At 43.1% G+C, this 18,504-nt stretch overlaps 1 protein-coding gene across 1 annotated transcript in view; it reads right to left on the reverse strand.

The window, feature by feature from the left end:
• LOC140508141 (uncharacterized) overlaps positions 1-18,504 on the reverse strand; it is a 27,921-nt gene continuing 9,417 nt past the window's right edge. The window contains exons 3-5 of the mRNA XM_072615900.1: positions 18,127-18,253; positions 16,945-17,133; positions 1-14,706 (exon numbers count right to left, since the gene is read on the reverse strand). Of these exons, the coding sequence (XP_072472001.1) occupies positions 12,218-14,706; positions 16,945-17,133; positions 18,127-18,253 (2,805 nt within the window). The 3' untranslated portion in view covers positions 1-12,217. The remainder of the gene's footprint in view (positions 14,707-16,944; positions 17,134-18,126; positions 18,254-18,504) is intronic.

An 18,504-nucleotide genomic window follows, 5' to 3' on the forward strand; every position in this document is an offset into this window, starting at 1 on the left:
TTAGAAGGAGATCAAGTTCTTTTTACTGTATTATTTTTAATAATATTTTGTTTTTCCCAGTTGAATGTAAAAACAATTTTAATGTGTTTTTAAAAGTTTTGAGTTCTAATTTCTCTCCCTTCCTCCCTCTCCTCCCCTTTCCCAGAGATGCTAAGCAATTTGGTATAGGTTATACATGTGTAGTCATGCAAAACGTTTTTCATATTAGTCATGTTATGAAAAAAACAGATGAAAAAGAACACCAGGAAAAATATAGAAAGTGAAAAATAGCATTCTTCAATCTGCAGTCAGGCTCCATCAGTTCTTTCTCTGGAGGTGGATAGCATTTTTCATCATGAGTCCTTTGAGACTGTCTTGGATCACTGTATTGCCGAGAATATCTACATCAATCACAGTTGATCATCGTGTAGTATTGCTGTTACGATGTACACTGTTCTAATTTTGCTCACTTCACTATGCATCAATCCGTGTAAGTCTTTCCAGGTTTTTCTGAAAACCACCTGCTCATCATTTCTTATAACACAGTAGTATTCCATTATAATCATATGCCAAGACTTGTTTAGCTGTTCCTCAGTTGACGGACATCCCCTCAATTTCCAATTCTTCACCATCACAAAAAGAGCTGCTATAAATATGTTTATCCAAATAGGTGATTTTCCCTTTGTTTTTATTTCTTTTTGATACAGACCTAGTAGTGATATTGCTGGATCAAATGGTCTGCACAGTTTTGTAGCCCTTTGGGCACAGTTCCAAGTTGCTTTCCAGAATGGCTGGATCAGTTCACAACTCTACCAACAGTGCCTTAGTGTCTCAATTTTCCCAACATCCCCTCCAACATTTATTATTTTCTTTTTCTGTCATATTAGCCAATCTAATAGATATGAGGTGTCATTTTAATTTGCATTTCTCTAATCAGTCATGATTTAGATCATTTTCATATGACTATAGATATCTTTTATTTCTTTATGTGAAAATTGCCTATTCATATTCTTTGGCCATTTATCAATTGGGGAATGACTTGTATTCTTGTAAATTTGACTCACCTCTCTATATATTTGAGAAATGAGGCCTTTATCAGAGACATTTGCTGTAAAAAGTGTTTCCCCACTTTTTGCTTTCCTCCTAATTTTGGCTGCATTGGTTTTGTTTATGCAAAACCTTTTAAATTTAATATCATCAAAATTGTCAGTTTTATATCACATAATGCCCTCTATCTCTTGTTTGTTCACAAATTCTTCCCTTGCCCATACATCTGACAGGTAAACTACTACATGCTCCCCTAATTTGCCAGTGGTATCACCCTTTATGTGGAAATCATATATCCTTCTGATTTTGACCTTTTCACAGTATGTGGTCTGAGAAACTAGGTCTCTACCTGGTTTCTGCCAAAAGAAGTCAAGTTAATTTAGCACATAACTGACTAGAGGCAGGAATAAGCACAAAAGATGGGGGACCTGAGCCTGATTGTACTTGGAGGGACAGGAACATCAAGGAATCAGAGGCACTGGAGGGCTTTCCTTCTCCTCTCCACCTATCAGAAATTTATAGCCAGCCCTATTCTTTTTTCTCATCTCCAGTATTGCATTACAAACTGTCTTTTGGACATCTTGAACTCTATGTCCATTAAACATTTTAAACTCACCATGTCCAAAACACAACTCATTACCTCTCCTCCTCACCCCCAACTAACCAGCTCATCCCTTTTCCAGAGTATCCAATTAACCTCCATGACACCACCATCCTTCCAATAACATGTTTATGACCCTACAGCTTTCATACCTCTCTTCCTTCTCTCTGATCTTACCCTAAATCTTCCCTCACAATGGCAGGTGTGGGTTTTGGGGTTTGGTTTGTTTTTTGCAAAATAGGAAGCAAATAGGGAGAGTATCCATGCACATAATGTAGTGGCTCGACTCTCAGGGTAATAAGGATGACTTTTGTCTAGAGGAGATACATTCCTATTACCATCCACTATAATCCCTGAGCACTCCCTGGTGTTTTTCATATTTAAACAAAATCAGTCACGATGATACTATTGATTCTCACACACGAGGCATTTACTATGATAAGTTAAAAGCAAAAAAGGCATAACATTTACTCAATAGAATGAAAACATAAGAATAACAACATTTACTCAGTAGAATGCAAAATCCAAACATATTTGCCTACCCCTAAACCTGGATCACAGTCTTCCATCAGTTCATACAGTGACTATTGGGGCAGCTAGCTGGTGCAGTGGATAGAGCACCAGTGTAGGAATCAGAAGGACTCGAGTTCAAATCTCACCTCACACTTGACACTCACTAGCTGTATGACCTTGGGCAAGTCACTTAAATTGCCTCATCCTGGGTCATCTCCAGTCATCCTGATGACTATCTGGTCACTGGATTCGGATGGCTCTGGAGGAGAAGTGAGGCTGGTGACCCGCACAGCCCTCCCTCACTCAAAACAAAGTCAAGTGCAAGTCATGTCATTATTTCTCTGATGGCATGGGCTTCTTTGGCAACGAAGGATGAACACACACAGTGACTATGGAGAAGAGTGAGCACACACAAACCTATCAGGGAGACCTATGAATAGAGAAACCCATGTAAACTCACACCTCTGGAAGAAAGGCCTTTGTCTTGTTAGAGAAAAATCTGTGTCTCCATAACCTGCTGGGCAAAACCAGTACCCTGCTATCTACTACCCTTCTGGTTCTCATAGCTCTCCCGCCAGGCAAAGCAACTTCTCTGCTATTCTAGGTCTGCTGAAACAGTGTCAAAATCTCTAAGTACATAGCTACCTTTGGCAGAGTGCTGAGAAAGTGTTCTGCATCTTCAGCAAAAATATATCGTCATCATAACCACCACTGCCATCATACTCAGCATCACAGCTAGCATTTTTATCATGTTTGAAAGTTTACACAGCGCTTGACAAAAATCATCTCATTTGATCCTCACAATAGTTCTGGGAAGCAGGTGCTATTATCATGTCCAGTTTTACAGATGAGAAGACCCAGGCAAACAGAAGTTACATGACTTTCACAGAGTCATGCAGCATAACTCAAAATAACTGCACAGCCTGCCTTCACCTACTCCTTTCCTTTCTCTCAAGCTATAGAGGGAAATAAATGTCAAAACAGGTACCCTCCCTTAGGCTTTATATGGTTGTAGTAGGCTAAAAGCCCAGTTAGCTGTTCACAGAGCAGCAGGACTCAACCTTCCTCCAATCAGGATGCAGCAACTACAGGGCCAGTCTGGCTTCAGTCAAGCTCTTTTGGATGACTCAGGATTTTTCCACTTGATCAGCTTTCAGCAAAGCAATGCTTCTATTTCAGTCATCACAGTTCCCAGAAAGTCAATTGCAGAACTTGCTGGATTGATGGCCACACTCCCTTCAAGCGTCTATTCAAGCCATGGTAGAATTAATTCAATTACAGTTCCTAGTGAAAGGGATGAGTTGGTGGCACCAGGGCAGGTGTCTGGATGGCTGTGAAGCATACTCTAGTTTACAACTAACTGACATATCAATGGAGATAGTTCAGCCCCAATTAAAGAATTCTGGAAGTCCAGCAGACTTGGAAGGTGCAGCATAAGAGGGGATCCCAGTCAGAAGGTGTTTGGGGGTGTTGAATGGCTGAATGCTGTGGAGGAAAGATTCTAACAGGTCTGAAACCTGCCAGATGTAATCATGAAGGAGTTGGGAGAGTTTCTGGACAGCTAAACTATAACCGCCATAGTACCTTCCATAGTATCTGTTGTCATGCTTTCTGTCATCTGTTGTCACATAGCAGTAGGTAAGAGTGCCAAGCTTGAAATCAGGAAGACCTGAGTTCAAATTCAGTTTCAAACACTCTCTATAGGATGCTAGGCAAGTCACTAACCTTTGCCTACTCAGTTTCCTCATCTGTAAAATGGAATAATGATAGCACCTGCCTTAGGGTTGTCACAAGGACCAAATAATATTTCGTAAAGCACTTAGCACATAGTAGATACTTGAAAAGTGATAGTTTCTTTGTGATGAGATACCTTATATTTCCTTCTATTTTTCTCAGTTTTAATGTTTTAATATTTCTTGTCTCATGGAGTCATTGGCTTCTCTTTGGGGACTTGGTGGGGGCTGTGTCGGAGGAGAGAAGGAGGCATGTTCAAGAAATGTTGCGAAGGTAGAAATAACAAGACTTGGTGATGGACTGGTCATGTAGAGTGAGTTAAGTGAACAATCCAGGATGGCTCATACATTGGGAGCCCTAGAGACTGGGAGGATGGTGGTACCCTCAGATAGGGACATTGGGAAGAGGGGAGGGTTTGGAGGCAAAGATCATGAGTCCAGGGCTTCCCTCTTGGGATTGGAAGAAAATGAGACATCCACGGACCATCCAGCATGTAACAAAACTATTAACAATCATGTGAAAAGCAGGCCCATTCAGGTAGAGCTGGGTTGATTTACCCATCTTAGTTCTTTCAGACATAGCAGGCTTCCTCAGGCACCAGTCAGGGGTTTGGTGGGCAAGAGTGGGGCATTCCTCAAGAACTCCAGGACTCTTCTTGCCCTATCTCATCACACTCATTCTATAGATGCACCTCTCAAAAGGCCCATCTCAGATGTGTGGGACTCAAAGGCTTAAGGAGTCTAGGTCCTAAAGATTGTGGGGGCAGGAAAGGGCCAGGCAGCATGGCAGACACACGATTGTAATTTTGGGAAATAGAATGCTCTTAGTTCAGGGATTTGAGGCAGGACAGTGGTGAGCAATAATTTACACAGACAACTGAAAAAACAAACAATCAGGATGAACTCTACAAAGGTAAGTTGAACAGGTTTTTAAAAGTCTGTACGAACTCAGAGCATGCTAGCAACATTCCTTTTATCCCTAAATAACTGGGCTGCAGCTGAAGGAAACAGACTTGAATTCTGCTTTCTAGTGAAAAGATTAGGGCATTTAATTGAGGAATCTGGGTGTGTGGTTATCTAGCATGCCATAGCAGATCGTCCACTCCTTCAGGGGCAGAATAGCATGGGCAATAGAAGCCCCAGACCCCAAAACCAGATGCGGCTCTAGGCACATGTCTACTCACTGCAGAATGGCTGGCAGCAGTCAATATGAACTTTCCCTGCTCCTCCAGAATGCAGGTGACATCTAGTGCTCCTTTCCAAGGCTGCCATGTCTAGGTCTTGGTGGGGGCAGGTTTTGTCTCCCTCTCCTCCCTGCACCTGCCCAGTCTCCATATTCCTCTTCTCCACCAAAGGGATGCAGGTCTATTCCAGCTTTGGAGCTCTCCTTTTTTATCTCTGCTTCCTTATAATTATGGTTCCTCTCCCAAAGGTCTACCTCAGAGGTTCCCAAATGTATTTGGCCTACCACCCTCTTTTTAAAAAAATTACTCAGCATCCCCTGGAAATCTACTTTCTTTAACCCTTTAATTTAAAAAAAATTTGAATCATTTGAAAAGTATTAAAATAATTGTAATTGACCTATCTTAAATTTTACAATTTATTGTAAATTTCTAGGTTTTTCCTGCAATTAAATTTTGATTATGCAGCACTGCATCATGTAACCATATAATATCATTTCATAAACAAGTCATTACATGCACATGTTCCTGCTTATGCATGCTGGACTTCCCAACAATGTGCAACATGCTCACCTGCCGGTACTTGCTTGTTAAGACTTGTTGTCAGACTTGACCACTGACGGGTTATAACTTGATTTTGTGTGTTTATTTGGAAAATAATGTAATCACTGTGACTTTAACTCTGTTACACAACAGATGAAACATGTACAAATGATTTTTTCAAAATGTTCTTTTCTGTCCTTAAGCTTCCACCACCCCCTTATTTTTAATTCAACACCCCCCCCCCAATTGCACCTGTGGCTTCTACGCCTCACCCTCATTGTTCTGGCGCCCCCCAGAGAGCTATATCACCCATTTGGGGAACCTCTGGCTCATATTCTTAATAACCCTCCCACCCCCAAAACAGGATACAATCAATGAGAATGGCTACCCCTAGCAAGGAGATATAACTAGTTTCAAACAACATCTCAACTCCTTTTACCTCATCCCCAGTTCCTTCCAGTTAAAAGTTAGTGATCCTTACAAATACATTAGGGTGCCAATGGGTTCATTGATGCCCAGGGTACCAATGGATCCACTGCTCCACATCAATCCTACTTTGCACCTCTTGGGGAATTAAAATATGCCCCCCCCAATCAGGTGAGACAGTCCTTGGAAGAAGCAGTGTTCTCTTTCATCAAGTCCCCCAATTTAACAGTCTTTGGTGCAGATCCCCCATACTAGGTCTGGCCAGCCATTACACTCACCCGAGCAAAACAGGTACAAAGTTTCTTTTGTGACTACAATGTCAGTGGAAAGAATGACAGAATGATCCAACCGGATGCTGCCATGTAACAACAGCCAGAGAAGACATCAGAGAAAGCACCCCCCACATTTTTTGTAGAGGGGGAAACCTCAATGCCTAAAGTCTAAAATGCCACTTGGTTTAGCTGAGCTCTATTCTCTATTATCCCCTCTTTTTTCTTCCTTGTTGTAAGAAATTACTCTGGGATAGGAGGGACACATGGGGAGATGTAGGTGATATAAAAACAAAAATGGCTTTAAAACTCCCAATTCCTTCAATCCTCAATGCATTAAGATCTTCCAAAAAGAAAAGCAAGTATTCCTCACGCTCCACCCAAATGGGGAAAGCACTTGGGGATGCTTCGTTCAGCACATCCCCCATCATCCATACTACCACCCACAAACACAGCTTAAGTGGCAATTCTACAAACTTAGGGTGAGGGGCCTCGAGCTGAGGCACAGTCTGGCTGCTTCCCAAACAATCCTGAATGACCCCTGCCTGCCAGCATGCTATCTGGGGTCCCAACCCCCAAAGTCTAGTTGTACACTGATTGGGCTGGTTTTGGGGGGCTACCCACAAAATCTCACTGCCTTCTCCACCCCCCACCTGGCCTTTCATGAGAATCTCAAGGCTGCCTCAGTTTCCTCAGGTTCTCCCCTAGATCTACCAGAATATAGCTTTTGACTGTTTGCTCAAATGAGGGCAAGTGCCTTATGAGTGATTTTGTGTGTGTGTGTGTGTGTGTGTGTGTGTGTGTGTGTGATCTCAGATACAGGACAGCCTTCACCTCAGGCAAGAGGAAGCAAGAAATCAATTAACATTTTGTGCCTACTGGGCACCAGGCATTGGGCATACAAAGACAAAAGCAAAACAACCCCTGCCCTAGAGGAGCTTCGGGGAGGGGGGAAAGAAAGGAAAGAGGAAGGAAACAAACTTTCATTAAGCAGCCGATATGTGCCAAGCACTGTGCTAAATGTTTTAGAAATATTATCTCACTTGATCCTCATAACAACCCTGGAAAGAACGTGCTGTTGTTATTCCCATTTTACAGAGGAGGAAACTGAGGCAAACAGCAGTTAAGTGACTGCCCAACTATTAAGGGTCAAGGCTGGATTTTAACTCAGGGCCACCACCTGGCTGCCTCTAAGCAGGGGCTAGAGGCAGAATGGAGTATATATAGGGGTAAATATCATTTATACATGAGACAATGGGGGGGGGGTCACATAGAAGATGATGCTTAAGTTAAGTTTTGGCAGAAACCAGGGACTCTAAGAGGAAGCTGTGAGGAAGGAGTTATGTTTTAGGCACCAGAAAGGAGCCTGGAATCCGTGCAGAGGCAGGACACACACAAGATGGAAGACAGAGTGTTGTGTGTGAGTCCCAGTCAGAAGGCCTCTTGGGCTGGGCTACAGGGTGGATAATGGTGAGGAGAGTATAATGAAGCTGGAAAGATACTTTGAGACCAAGTCATAATGAGCCCTGAAGATCAACAGGAGAAGGAGGGGAGGGAGAAAAGGGCATCAAATCTGATTCCTTTGGTAATGGGGAGCTACTGAGGTTTACTGAGTATAGGACTAACATGGTTAGTCCTATGCTAGAGAACACAGCTTGGATTAGGGAGAGACCAACTAGGAGCCAATGGTTATCATCCAGGTGGGAGATGATGAGGGTCTGATCAGGGCAGTGGTTCTGCAGTGTAGACAAAGGGCTGGTTCAAGCTTGGAATGTGGGCAGAGTGTGAATGAGACTGGCAGATAGACACCACTGGCACCAGACACTACTGTCACTGTGGTACCAGGGAAGTGCAGAGAAGGGTGGCTGGTGAAGCAGCAGGAGGAGTGTGGTTTCTGTCCATGGTACCTCCAGGTAAAAATAGCCAACAGCTGGCGATGGGAGAGAAATTGGTGTGGGAAACAAATGTGAGAGAGATTCAAATAGGGACCTGACAAGGTCATGAAGAGAGAGCATCAAGAGAAAAGAGGGCCCAGGATAGAGCTGCAAAGGGTCACTCACTTAGAGATCCTGGTATGGATGACAATTAAATGAGATAATAAAGGAAGACCACTTTGGAAACCATAACGTGCCATATATGTTATGGCAAAGGAGACTGAGAATCTGACATGTAGAAAGAAACCAGCATCATGAAAACCGCAAAAGGAGAAGGTATCCAGGCAGAGAGGATGGTCCGTAGTGTCAAATGAGGGAGTCAGGCCAAGAACAAAAGTCCTGAAAACACACCATGAGATCACTGATGATGTCAGAGAGAGCAGTTTCTGTATGGCGAGGAGCCCCAGAGCCAGACTATCCAAGGCTGAGAAGTGATAATGTTTAATATAAAATTTTGGAATAATCTCTTTGTTCTCTCTGAAGCAAACTCAGAGAGTGCCTCTTCCTATGTCAGCAAAAGCCAGCCAAGGCTGACTCTACATTCCTTAAGGAGACCTTTAACCTAAGACGCTATCTTGAATAATGGGATGTTTTCCATATCTTAATATTTGTAGACCTACACTATGTTATGGCATGTTAATGGTAAAGAAAACACAGACATCTTAGGTCGTAATTTCTATTGAACTTTGTTAACCCTTTCCTATGTCAGTTATCTGTTTAGGGCAGGAAGCCCACCACTTACATTTCCGAGACATATGTTTACCCAGCTTGGAATCCCAAGGCCTGACCAATATTGCTTTGTTAATTGTCCTGTCTTACTGAATTTATGATTTGTTCAACTAGGAGAGTTCTTTTCTCACGGCAAAATGTATATAGGCCAGAAGATTTCTGCACTGGATAGCCAGAACATTTCTGGCTCCATAATGCATTATGTAACTGTTTTCTTTATGGGGAATTGATCAATTAATTAAATCATAAAATGTATGCATTTAGCCATGTTGCCTTTTCTTCAACAAGTTTTCAGGTCAACAGAAGTGAACGATTACAGACAAAGCCAAGGCAATGAGTGCAGACAAGCTTTCTCTGTGAGTTAGGTTAAGGTAGAGAGGAGACATTCTGGACAACAGCTTAAGGAGCTGTGCGAAGTTTTTGTAGGTGGGAGATTCAGGTGTGTCTGCAAGCAGTAGGGAAAGAACCCTAGACAAAGAGAGAATAAAGATTAGGGAGTGAGGGGTGATTTGGGGAAGATGTTACTGGAGAAGGCTCAAGGGGTAAGAACAAAGACACACATCGAGGGCGTGTCTTTAGTAAAGAAAATGAATGAAAGTAAAGAAGAAACTCTTTGTTAGAGATTGGAGTAAAGGAGGAGGTCCTAGGTGACAAGAAATTTGAGATACTAGGATCAGGAAAGGGAGTTCACAGGGAACGGCTTTAGTTGACTCTGGGAAAAACAAGGCAAGGTGCTCATGCAGAAAAAAACAAAGAAGACTCATCACCCTCCCAAACACACACACACACACACACACACACACACACACACACACACACACACACACACACAAATGGCAAACCCAAGAACAATTGCAGAAGAACATGAAGGAATCATAGAAACCAATAACAAGACACTCACCTTCATTCCAGCGACTCCCACCTTCTCTTCAGCCCTTACCTTTCTGGACGTGCAGCAGCACTGCTGACCACCCTCTCCTCCTGGACACTTTCTCCTTTCCTTGGGGTGATCTGACCGTGCCTCCACCTCCTTTGCTGGCTCATCATCCATGTCACTCCTCCCTACTGTGGGTGTTCATTGCCTACATCTCTGTCCTAGACTCTCTTCTCCCACTATACTCTTTCAATAACCTCATTTGCTTAATTATCATCTCCATGCAGATAATCACCAGATGTGTGTGTGTAGGTGTATATATGGAGATATACACACACATATATTTCCATGCAATTTCGGTGCACACACATGATGCATGTCTCCACATGTGTGTATATACGCATCCTGTATCATCAATTATCCACTGGGCATTTCCAGTGGGATGGCCCCAACTCAACATGCCCCAAAGTGAGCTCATGAGTTGGGGGTGAATCATCCCCAAACCCTCCCTTCTTCCAAAGTTCCCTATTTCAGTTGAAGGCAGCCCCATTCTTCCAGTCTTCTCGGTTCTCATCTTCAGCTTCTTCTCACCCCACAGATCCAGTCAGGAGGCAATTCCTATGATTTCTACCTTCACAACATCTCTCAAGTCTGTCCTCTTCTCTCCATTCACAGCTACTATCTTAGCTCATGTCATTACCTCTTGCCTAGATTACAGCAAACAACCTCCTATTCCATTTCTCTGACTCAAGCCTCTCACTTCAATCCATCTACATATCTATCAAAGCTATCTTCCTTAAGCCCAGATCTGGCCACGTAACTCCCCTATTCAGCAAACTCCAGTGGCTTCCTATTGCCTCTAGTACAAAATACATACTCTTCTGTTTAACTTTTAAATGGTTTTTACAACATGGATCCTTTCTGGCCTCATTGTACATTACTCTTTAAACGCAGCAGTCCAGCCAAACTGCCTTCTGTTCCTCACACATCACACTCAGTTTCCTCACTTTTGCCTTCTAGAGTCCCACCCTTCAAGACCCAGCCCTGTCTTCTGTACCAAGCCTTTTCTCATCCAATTGCCCTTCCTCCCAAACTGCCTCGTACTTTACTAAGAAATATATTTGTATTTATTCACTACATACATACATACATACATACACACACACACACATTAAACATATACTGATTTCCTCCATTAGGATGCCAGCTCCTAATGACCAGGAAATGTTTCATTCTTTGTATTTCCCACTCCTAGAAAAGTACCTGGCACAAAGTGTTTAATAAGTGCTTGCTGATTGGCTGAATCATTGGCCCTGAAGGCTCTATACATTCTTTTTTCAGAGTACCCACTGCTTTACGATTTTTCCACCCTCTGTTCCAAACAGCCAAATCAGTTTATCTTTTCAAAGTCTTTGTAAAGAGCTCTAATCTCCTTTAATTTTGGAAATCAGCTCAATCACCCTGGGGCTCTTATGGTAGTTTTATACTCACTTCATGGGGTCTAGCTGTTGTATTCTTCCCCATTTCCTCTCTCCAAATCTTTGCATTGGCTGTGTCCTATACCTGGAATGCACTCCTCCTGCCTCACTTCTGCCTCTTAGAATTCCTGTTTCACTCAAGACTCAGATCAGATCCCACTTACTAAGGGAAGCCTTTCCTGATCTCCCCAGCTATGGGCGCTCTGCCTGTCCCAGCCCTACTCCCATCACCCTGTAGTTACTTGGTATGTAGTTTGCATATCCTGTCTACAATGTAACCACCTTGACGGCAGAGACAGAAACTTCTGTTTGTATCTCCAGCTCCTAACACTGTGCCTGCCCCACAGCAAACAATTAATAAGCACTGATTAATGAATTGATTCTTCTGGAGTTATCACTTTAGGCCATACCATTGAGTGCTTTTTTATTTACTCATTTATTTAGTGTCTTTGCTGGTATTTTAGGATCTCCTTATAAATGTTTCTTCCCTTTTCCCTCTTCTTTATTTTTCTTTTCCTTTACTTGCAGTATTACTTGCTGTTTGAGGAGACGAAGAAAAATGGGGTTTAGACATGACCACTCCCATTTTCCCCACATTTTTTACACTTGTAGAAATTCCCTCCAGGATGAGTTCACTGATGGTAAAATAAGGTAGACCTCTGACCAGAGATTTCTCCAGTCACTGTGTTCTTAGAGTTTGATGACACTCAATGAGACTTTCCCAGCACAAGAATCCTCTGACTGAAGGTCTTTACACATTCCTGTCATCCGTGGTTTTCTCTAGTGTGAATTCTCCGATGTGAAAGATTTGAGTCCAGAAGGATTTTCCATATACTTCACATCCATTGAGTGTCTAGTAAGAATTTTTTATGGCGATTAAGGGCTGTGATATATCAAATACTCTTTCATGTCACTTGCATTCATAGGATTTCACTCCTTTATGAATTTTTTCATGGTTATAAAGGGCTGAACAGTTGCTGAAAACTTTGTCACATTCCTTACATTTATACGGTTTCTCTCCACTGTGAATTCTCTGATGTTGAATGAGGTATGACCTCTTCCTAAATGCAGTCCCACATTCCTTACAGTGATAAGGTTTTTCACCTGTGTGAATTCTTTGATGTTGAATAAGGACTGAATTCTGCCTGAAGGCTTTTCCACATTCCCTACATTTGTATGGTTTTTCTCCAGTGTGAATCAGCTGGTGTGAAATAAGGTCTGATCTCCGGATGAAGGCCTTCCCACATCTGATACACTCATAAGGCTTTTCTCCAGTGTGAATTCTCTGATGGTGAACAAGGACTGAATATTGCCTAAAGACCTTCCCACATTCCTTGCATTGAAAAGGTTTTTCTTCTGTATGAATTCTCTGATGTTGAATAAGGACTGAGTTCTGCCTAAAGGACTTCCCACATTCTTTGCACTGATAAGGTTTCTCTTCAGTATGAACCTTTCGGTGTTGAATAAAGACTGAGTTCTGCCTGAAGGCCTTCCCACATTCCCTACATTTATAGGGTTTCTCTCCAGTGTGAATTCTCTGGTGTTGAATGAGGTGTGACCTCTGCCTAAATGCTGCCCCACATTCCTTACATTGATAGGGTCTTTCTCCAGTGTGAATTCTCTGGTGTATAGCAAGGTATGACTTCTGGCTAAATATAGTCCCACAGTCTTTACATTGGTATGATTTCTCTTCAGTATGAACTCCCTGGTGTTGAGTAAGGCCCGAGTTGTGCCTGAAGGCCTTCCCACACTCCTGACATTTATACGGCTTCTCTCCTGTATGAATGTTCTGATGTGCAATGAGGGTTAGGCTCCGGCTAAAGGCTTTCCCACATCTAGTACATTCATAAGGTTTCTCTCCAGTATGGATTTTCTGGTGTCGAGTTAGGTGTGATTTGCAATTGAAAGCCTTCCCACATCCTTTACATTGATAAGGTTTCTCTTCAGCATGAATGCTCTGGTGTTGGACAAGGACTGAGTTCTGCCTAAAGGCCTTCCCACATTCCCCACATTTGTAAGGTTTCTCTCCAGTATGAATTCTCTGATGATGAATGAGGTGTGACCTCTGCCTAAATGCTGCCCCACACTCCTTACATTGATAGGGTCTTTCTCCAGTGTGAATTCTCTGGTGTTTAGTAAGGTATGACCTCTGGCTGAAGGCTATCCCACATTCATTACATGAATAAGGCTTCTCTCCAGTGTGAATTCTCTGGTGTTTAGTAAGGTATGACCTCTGGCTGAAGGCAGTTCCACATTCCTTACAAGGGTAAGGCTTTTCTCCAGCATGAATTCTCTGATGCTGTTTGAGATGTGACTTCTGCCTAAAAGCCACTCCACACTCCTTACATGGATAAGGTCTCTCACCAGTATGAATTTTTTGATGTTTAGTAAGGTATGACTTTTGGCTAAAGGCAGTCCCACATTCTTTACATGGATAAGGTTTCTCTCCAGTGTGAATTCTCTGGTGTTTGGTAAGATATGACCTTTGTCTAAAGGCTGCCCCACATTCCTTACACTGATAAGGTTTCTCTCCAGTATGAATACTCTGATGTTTAGTAAGGTATGACTTCTGGCTGAAGGCTGTTCCACATTCCTTACACTGATAAGGTTTCTCTCCAGAGTGAATGTTCTGATGTTGAACAAGAACTGAGTTGTGTCTGAAGGCCTTCCCACATTCCTTACATTTATAAGGTTTTTCTTCACCATGAACTTTCTGATGTTGAACAAGGGGTGTGCTTTGCCTGACAGCCTTCCTACATTCCTTATATTCAAAGAGTTTGTCTCTAGAATGAATTCTTTCATGATTAATAAGGCATGAATGACTAGTGAAGATTTTTTCACAGTTCTTACATTTATAAGGTTTATCTTCATTGGGCGTTATCTGATTTTGAGTAGGGTGGGAGCTTTCCCTGGTCTTCTCACCATTCTTACTTTGGTAAGTTTCCTTTCCAGTAGGAATTCTCTTTTGTTGAACAACATTCTGACTAAAAGTTTTCCCAGATTCTTCACAATCAGGTTTCTCTTGCCTATTTACTCTCTGATGTTGAAGAAGGATTGCAAGGTTCCTAAATTCATTATCATTCCATGATCTCTGAAGCCCACAGAAACTCTCACTGAAACTTTTCCTAACATCCATATAGCCATGGCCTAAGTGCACACTGGGAGTTTTGCTGTTAAAGAAAATCAATTTCTTGAAACCACTTTCATGAGTGAGGAATTTCCTTGGAGTCTCCTTTGGAATATTTCCCATTTGCTTCCATAAAGGAATCTCTTGGGCAGGATCTCCCACAAATATGGAGCCCTGGAGGACATCTTCAGGGAGTCTTTCCCCTAATGTCTCTGGTGATCTTATTTCTTGATTTTGAGATGACTCCTGGTTCTTAAGTTTAAACTCCCAAGCTGAAATAAATTAGGAATGAAAATAATGGAAATTGAGTGAGCTAAAAGACCAGCCCAACCTTTACCAGATGCATGAATCATCCTAGCCCAGAAGTAAAAGTCAAGAAAGTTAAGGCAACTCTAGAAAGCTTTAAGGGAGATACAGTGTCCAAAGCTATGGTGGTGACCATTCCTTGGCACTCTGCCCTGGTCATGCCACAACTGGAGTTGTGTGTTCAGCTGAGGAAATTACATTTTAAGAATGATGCAGAAAGTATGGGAGAGTGTAGAGAAGAAAGCAACAAGGTTAGGCCTTGAGTTTGTAATTTGTGAGGATGGAAGGCTGGCCAAGCTCATGAACATACAAGCTTCCAGGGGAGACAAGAGTGGTCTGAAAGAATTTGAAGCGCTCAGATCCAGAAGTACGGACAACGGATGAAAGTTATCAAAAGCATCTGTAGGCGTGATCTAAGAAGACATTTCCTAAGGGTCTGAGCTGCCCCAAAGTGGAATGGACTCCCTTGAGGGGTGTGGGTATGCCCCTACATTGGGAGCCTCCAAGGAAAGGCTGTATAGACCATCTGTTAGGAAGGTAAGGAAGCTGGACAAGATGGCTTCTGAGGCTCCTTCCAATTCTCTGCATTCATTGAGCTTTTAGCCCATTAGAACTGGAATGTCATTTGAGTGCCTTATTTGAAAGACAGGAAACTGGATGCTCCATGAATTGATGTGATTTCCCTAAAGTCATCAAGTGAATTAGTAACAAATCTGAGACAAGAATGTGGGTGTCTGAGCTCCTCTTCTCATATTCCCTGTACTCTACTATCTGTCTAAATGTCTCTGGATCCCTTCATGCAAGAGGAGGAAATTGCTAGCTGACGATGATGACAACAAATGATGACGATGAAGAAGAAGAAGAAGAAGATGTTGGGGGAAAGGCCAAAGAGAAGAGCAAGACCTTGATAACTATCAGAGTGAGTGGAAAGGGAGGTGGGAGGTGGAGGAACAGCAGAGAGGAAAGGAGAGCCAGGAGGTTAAGGATACTGCTTTGGAAAGAATACATTTTCATGTAAGAGCCTGGTGTACAGAACAAGATAATCTAAATCATGGGTCCTACATTGTATAGACCACCTGGTTCAAAGCACATATTTTACAGAAAAGGAAACTGAGGCTCAGGGAAAAATGGCTTGTCCAACATCACTCTTTGTGTCGAAGGCAGAGCAGGGACAAAGGGTGAATGTCAGAAATAGGATGGATCATTTAGTCACACCCTCATCTGACGGACAAAGAAACTGAGGCTCAGAGAAATTAAACGAGTTGCTAAAGTGTAGATACCACTGTCTTCTGGGCATATACTCAGGGCATTGAAGCCTAGGAACTCCTTAGAATCATAGTTTTAAATGCATAAAATATGTAGGATAATGAAGAAAATCAATTATATTGAAAGATAGCTATCAAAATATTTTTTAAAAAATTATTTTTTTATGGGAAAGAGTCCCACATGTACAAAAATATTTATAGCAGCACTCTTTGTAGTTGCCAAAAACTGGAAATCAAGGGGATGCCCATCAATTGGGGAATGGCTGAAAAAATTATGGTATATGAATATAATGGAATACTATTGTGCCGTAAGAAATGATGAACAAGAAGACTTCAGAAAGGCCTGGAAAGACTTATATGATCTGATGCTGAGTGAAAGGAGCAGAACCAGGAGAGCTTTGTGCACAGCAACGACCACAGTGTGCAAGAGTTTTTTCTGGCGGACTTGGATCTTCATAGCAATGCAAGGACATAAAAAAAAAAGATTCCCAATGGTCTTCTAAGGAAAAATGCCTTCCACATTCAGAGAAAGAACTATGGAATTCAATTGCAGAATGCAGCAGATCATTTGTATTTGTGTGTGTGTGTGTGTGTGTGTGTATTATGTTTTGGTTTGTTATATGATTTCTCCCATTTATTTTAGTTTGTCTACACAGCATGATTATAGTGAAAATGTATTCAATAGGAATGTATGTGTAGATCCTATATAGAATTGTATAGTGTCTTGGGGAGGGAAGGGGGTGGGGGGTGGGAATCTAAGTTTTATGGTAGTGATTGTAAAACATTAAAAATTTAAAAAATAAAAATTAAAAAAATTAATTTTTTTTTGACAGAGACCAGGTGAAGGACTTGCATCTTAGGGGTAGTCAACTTCAGAGATCAGGAGAAGCAATAGGGAAAGTCATTGCTGGGGTACCCCCCTGCCCTCAATACACCTACCTGCCCCATCCAACGCTTCAAAGATGGCCACCCATGGGTGGCTTCTTCCCCTGGCTCCTGGCTGCTGGCTGGATCTCCCTCCTTCACACAGACAGGTGCACCTTGCAAGGCATCCCAGGGGATCCCAGATCTCACTCTCTTTCCCTTGTTCCAACCAAGAGATCAGGTCTGGCTTGGGGCCAAGAAGCCCTGCTCAAGGGGGAGAAAACAAGAGAGGTCTGTATATGCCGGAGGAGGCAGGGGAACAGGCGGTCAAAGGAAGACCACAGCATAGGACAAGAGCTATCCAACTACGTGGTCTTCAAGGAAGCAGATAAGCTCCGCCTTTGGAAGGGACCTTGCTGTAGACCTGGTCTAACCTCTCCTCAAAACCAATGGCTTTCACATTTCTCAAAAACATGTTTCTTAAGAAACATGCCTGCCAGCAGCCATCTGGTCTGTTTCAACATCTCTAGCGTCCGGGAAGTCATGACCTCTAAGGGACTCAGTTTCCACAAATGTAAAATGGTCCCACTGTCCCTCCCAGCTGAATTCCCTTTCAGACTTCATCCCGGGACCCAGCCTGACTTTTCCTCATCCCCCTAGAACATCCCTCTCTACTTCTTCCATTGGTGCGTTCCCACCGGGGGCTTCCATTCTGGGAACTGCCTAAAGCAGCCACCCTTCATTTGGCTCCTGTCTGTGCTTCTGCCTCCACCTTCTCTTCCCTCCCCTGAAATTCCCTCCCTCTAATGGCACAGTTCCCACATTAGAATGGGAGCACTCCGCAGGCAAGGAACTGCCAAGGGCTTTCTTTTCGCTTGTATTGGTATCCCTGGTGCTTAGTGCATGCACGTGCCACTTGCTTGCAAACTATGAGGACTCTGCACTAAGATACAGGAAAAGGAGGCTGGTCATATGGAGCAGAGCTGAGCCTCAGAGCCCTGGTTCAAGCCCCCACCTTCATTCTCTTGTAGGATGACCTTGGACAAGTCATTTCCCCACTTTGGGCCAGTTTCCTCCACTGTAAAGTAAAAGGGCTGGAGTGACTGACCTCCAATGGCTCCCAGGGAGCCATTGTTCCATATTGTTGGGGAATGTTGTGGGTCCCTTTTCCAGCCAGGAGGAGAGGAATCCCAAGCTATGGAAGCCTCCACGGGGGGGGGGGGGGGAGGGCCGACTCCCTGGGAGAGGTGGTCTTACCCAGGGACACCAGGTTCCTGTAGTTCTCCAGCATCACATCTCTGTAGAGCTCCCTCTGAGCAGCGCTCAAACATCCCCACTCCTCCCAGGTGAAGGCCAAGGCCACGTCCCTGAAGGTCACTGCTTCCTGAAACACCAAACAGACTCATACTGACCCAGGCTCCGGGGGGCAGAAAGGGAAATCCAGCACTGGGGAAGGGGGAGGGTCCATGAACACAGAGGGGATGTGAAGGTGTTCTGGAGGTAGGGAGGGCAGGACACTAAGGCAGATAGAGAGGGGAATGCTGGTACTGGGAGGCCAGCAGAGCAATCCAAGCTAGAAGAGACCTCATCAAGTCCAATTCATCCCCTCATTGTGCAAATCAGGAAATCGAATCC

Source organism: Notamacropus eugenii, chromosome 5 (genome assembly GCF_028372415.1).
Source record: "Notamacropus eugenii isolate mMacEug1 chromosome 5, mMacEug1.pri_v2, whole genome shotgun sequence".
NCBI classification, from domain to species: Eukaryota; Metazoa; Chordata; class Mammalia; order Diprotodontia; family Macropodidae; genus Notamacropus; species Notamacropus eugenii.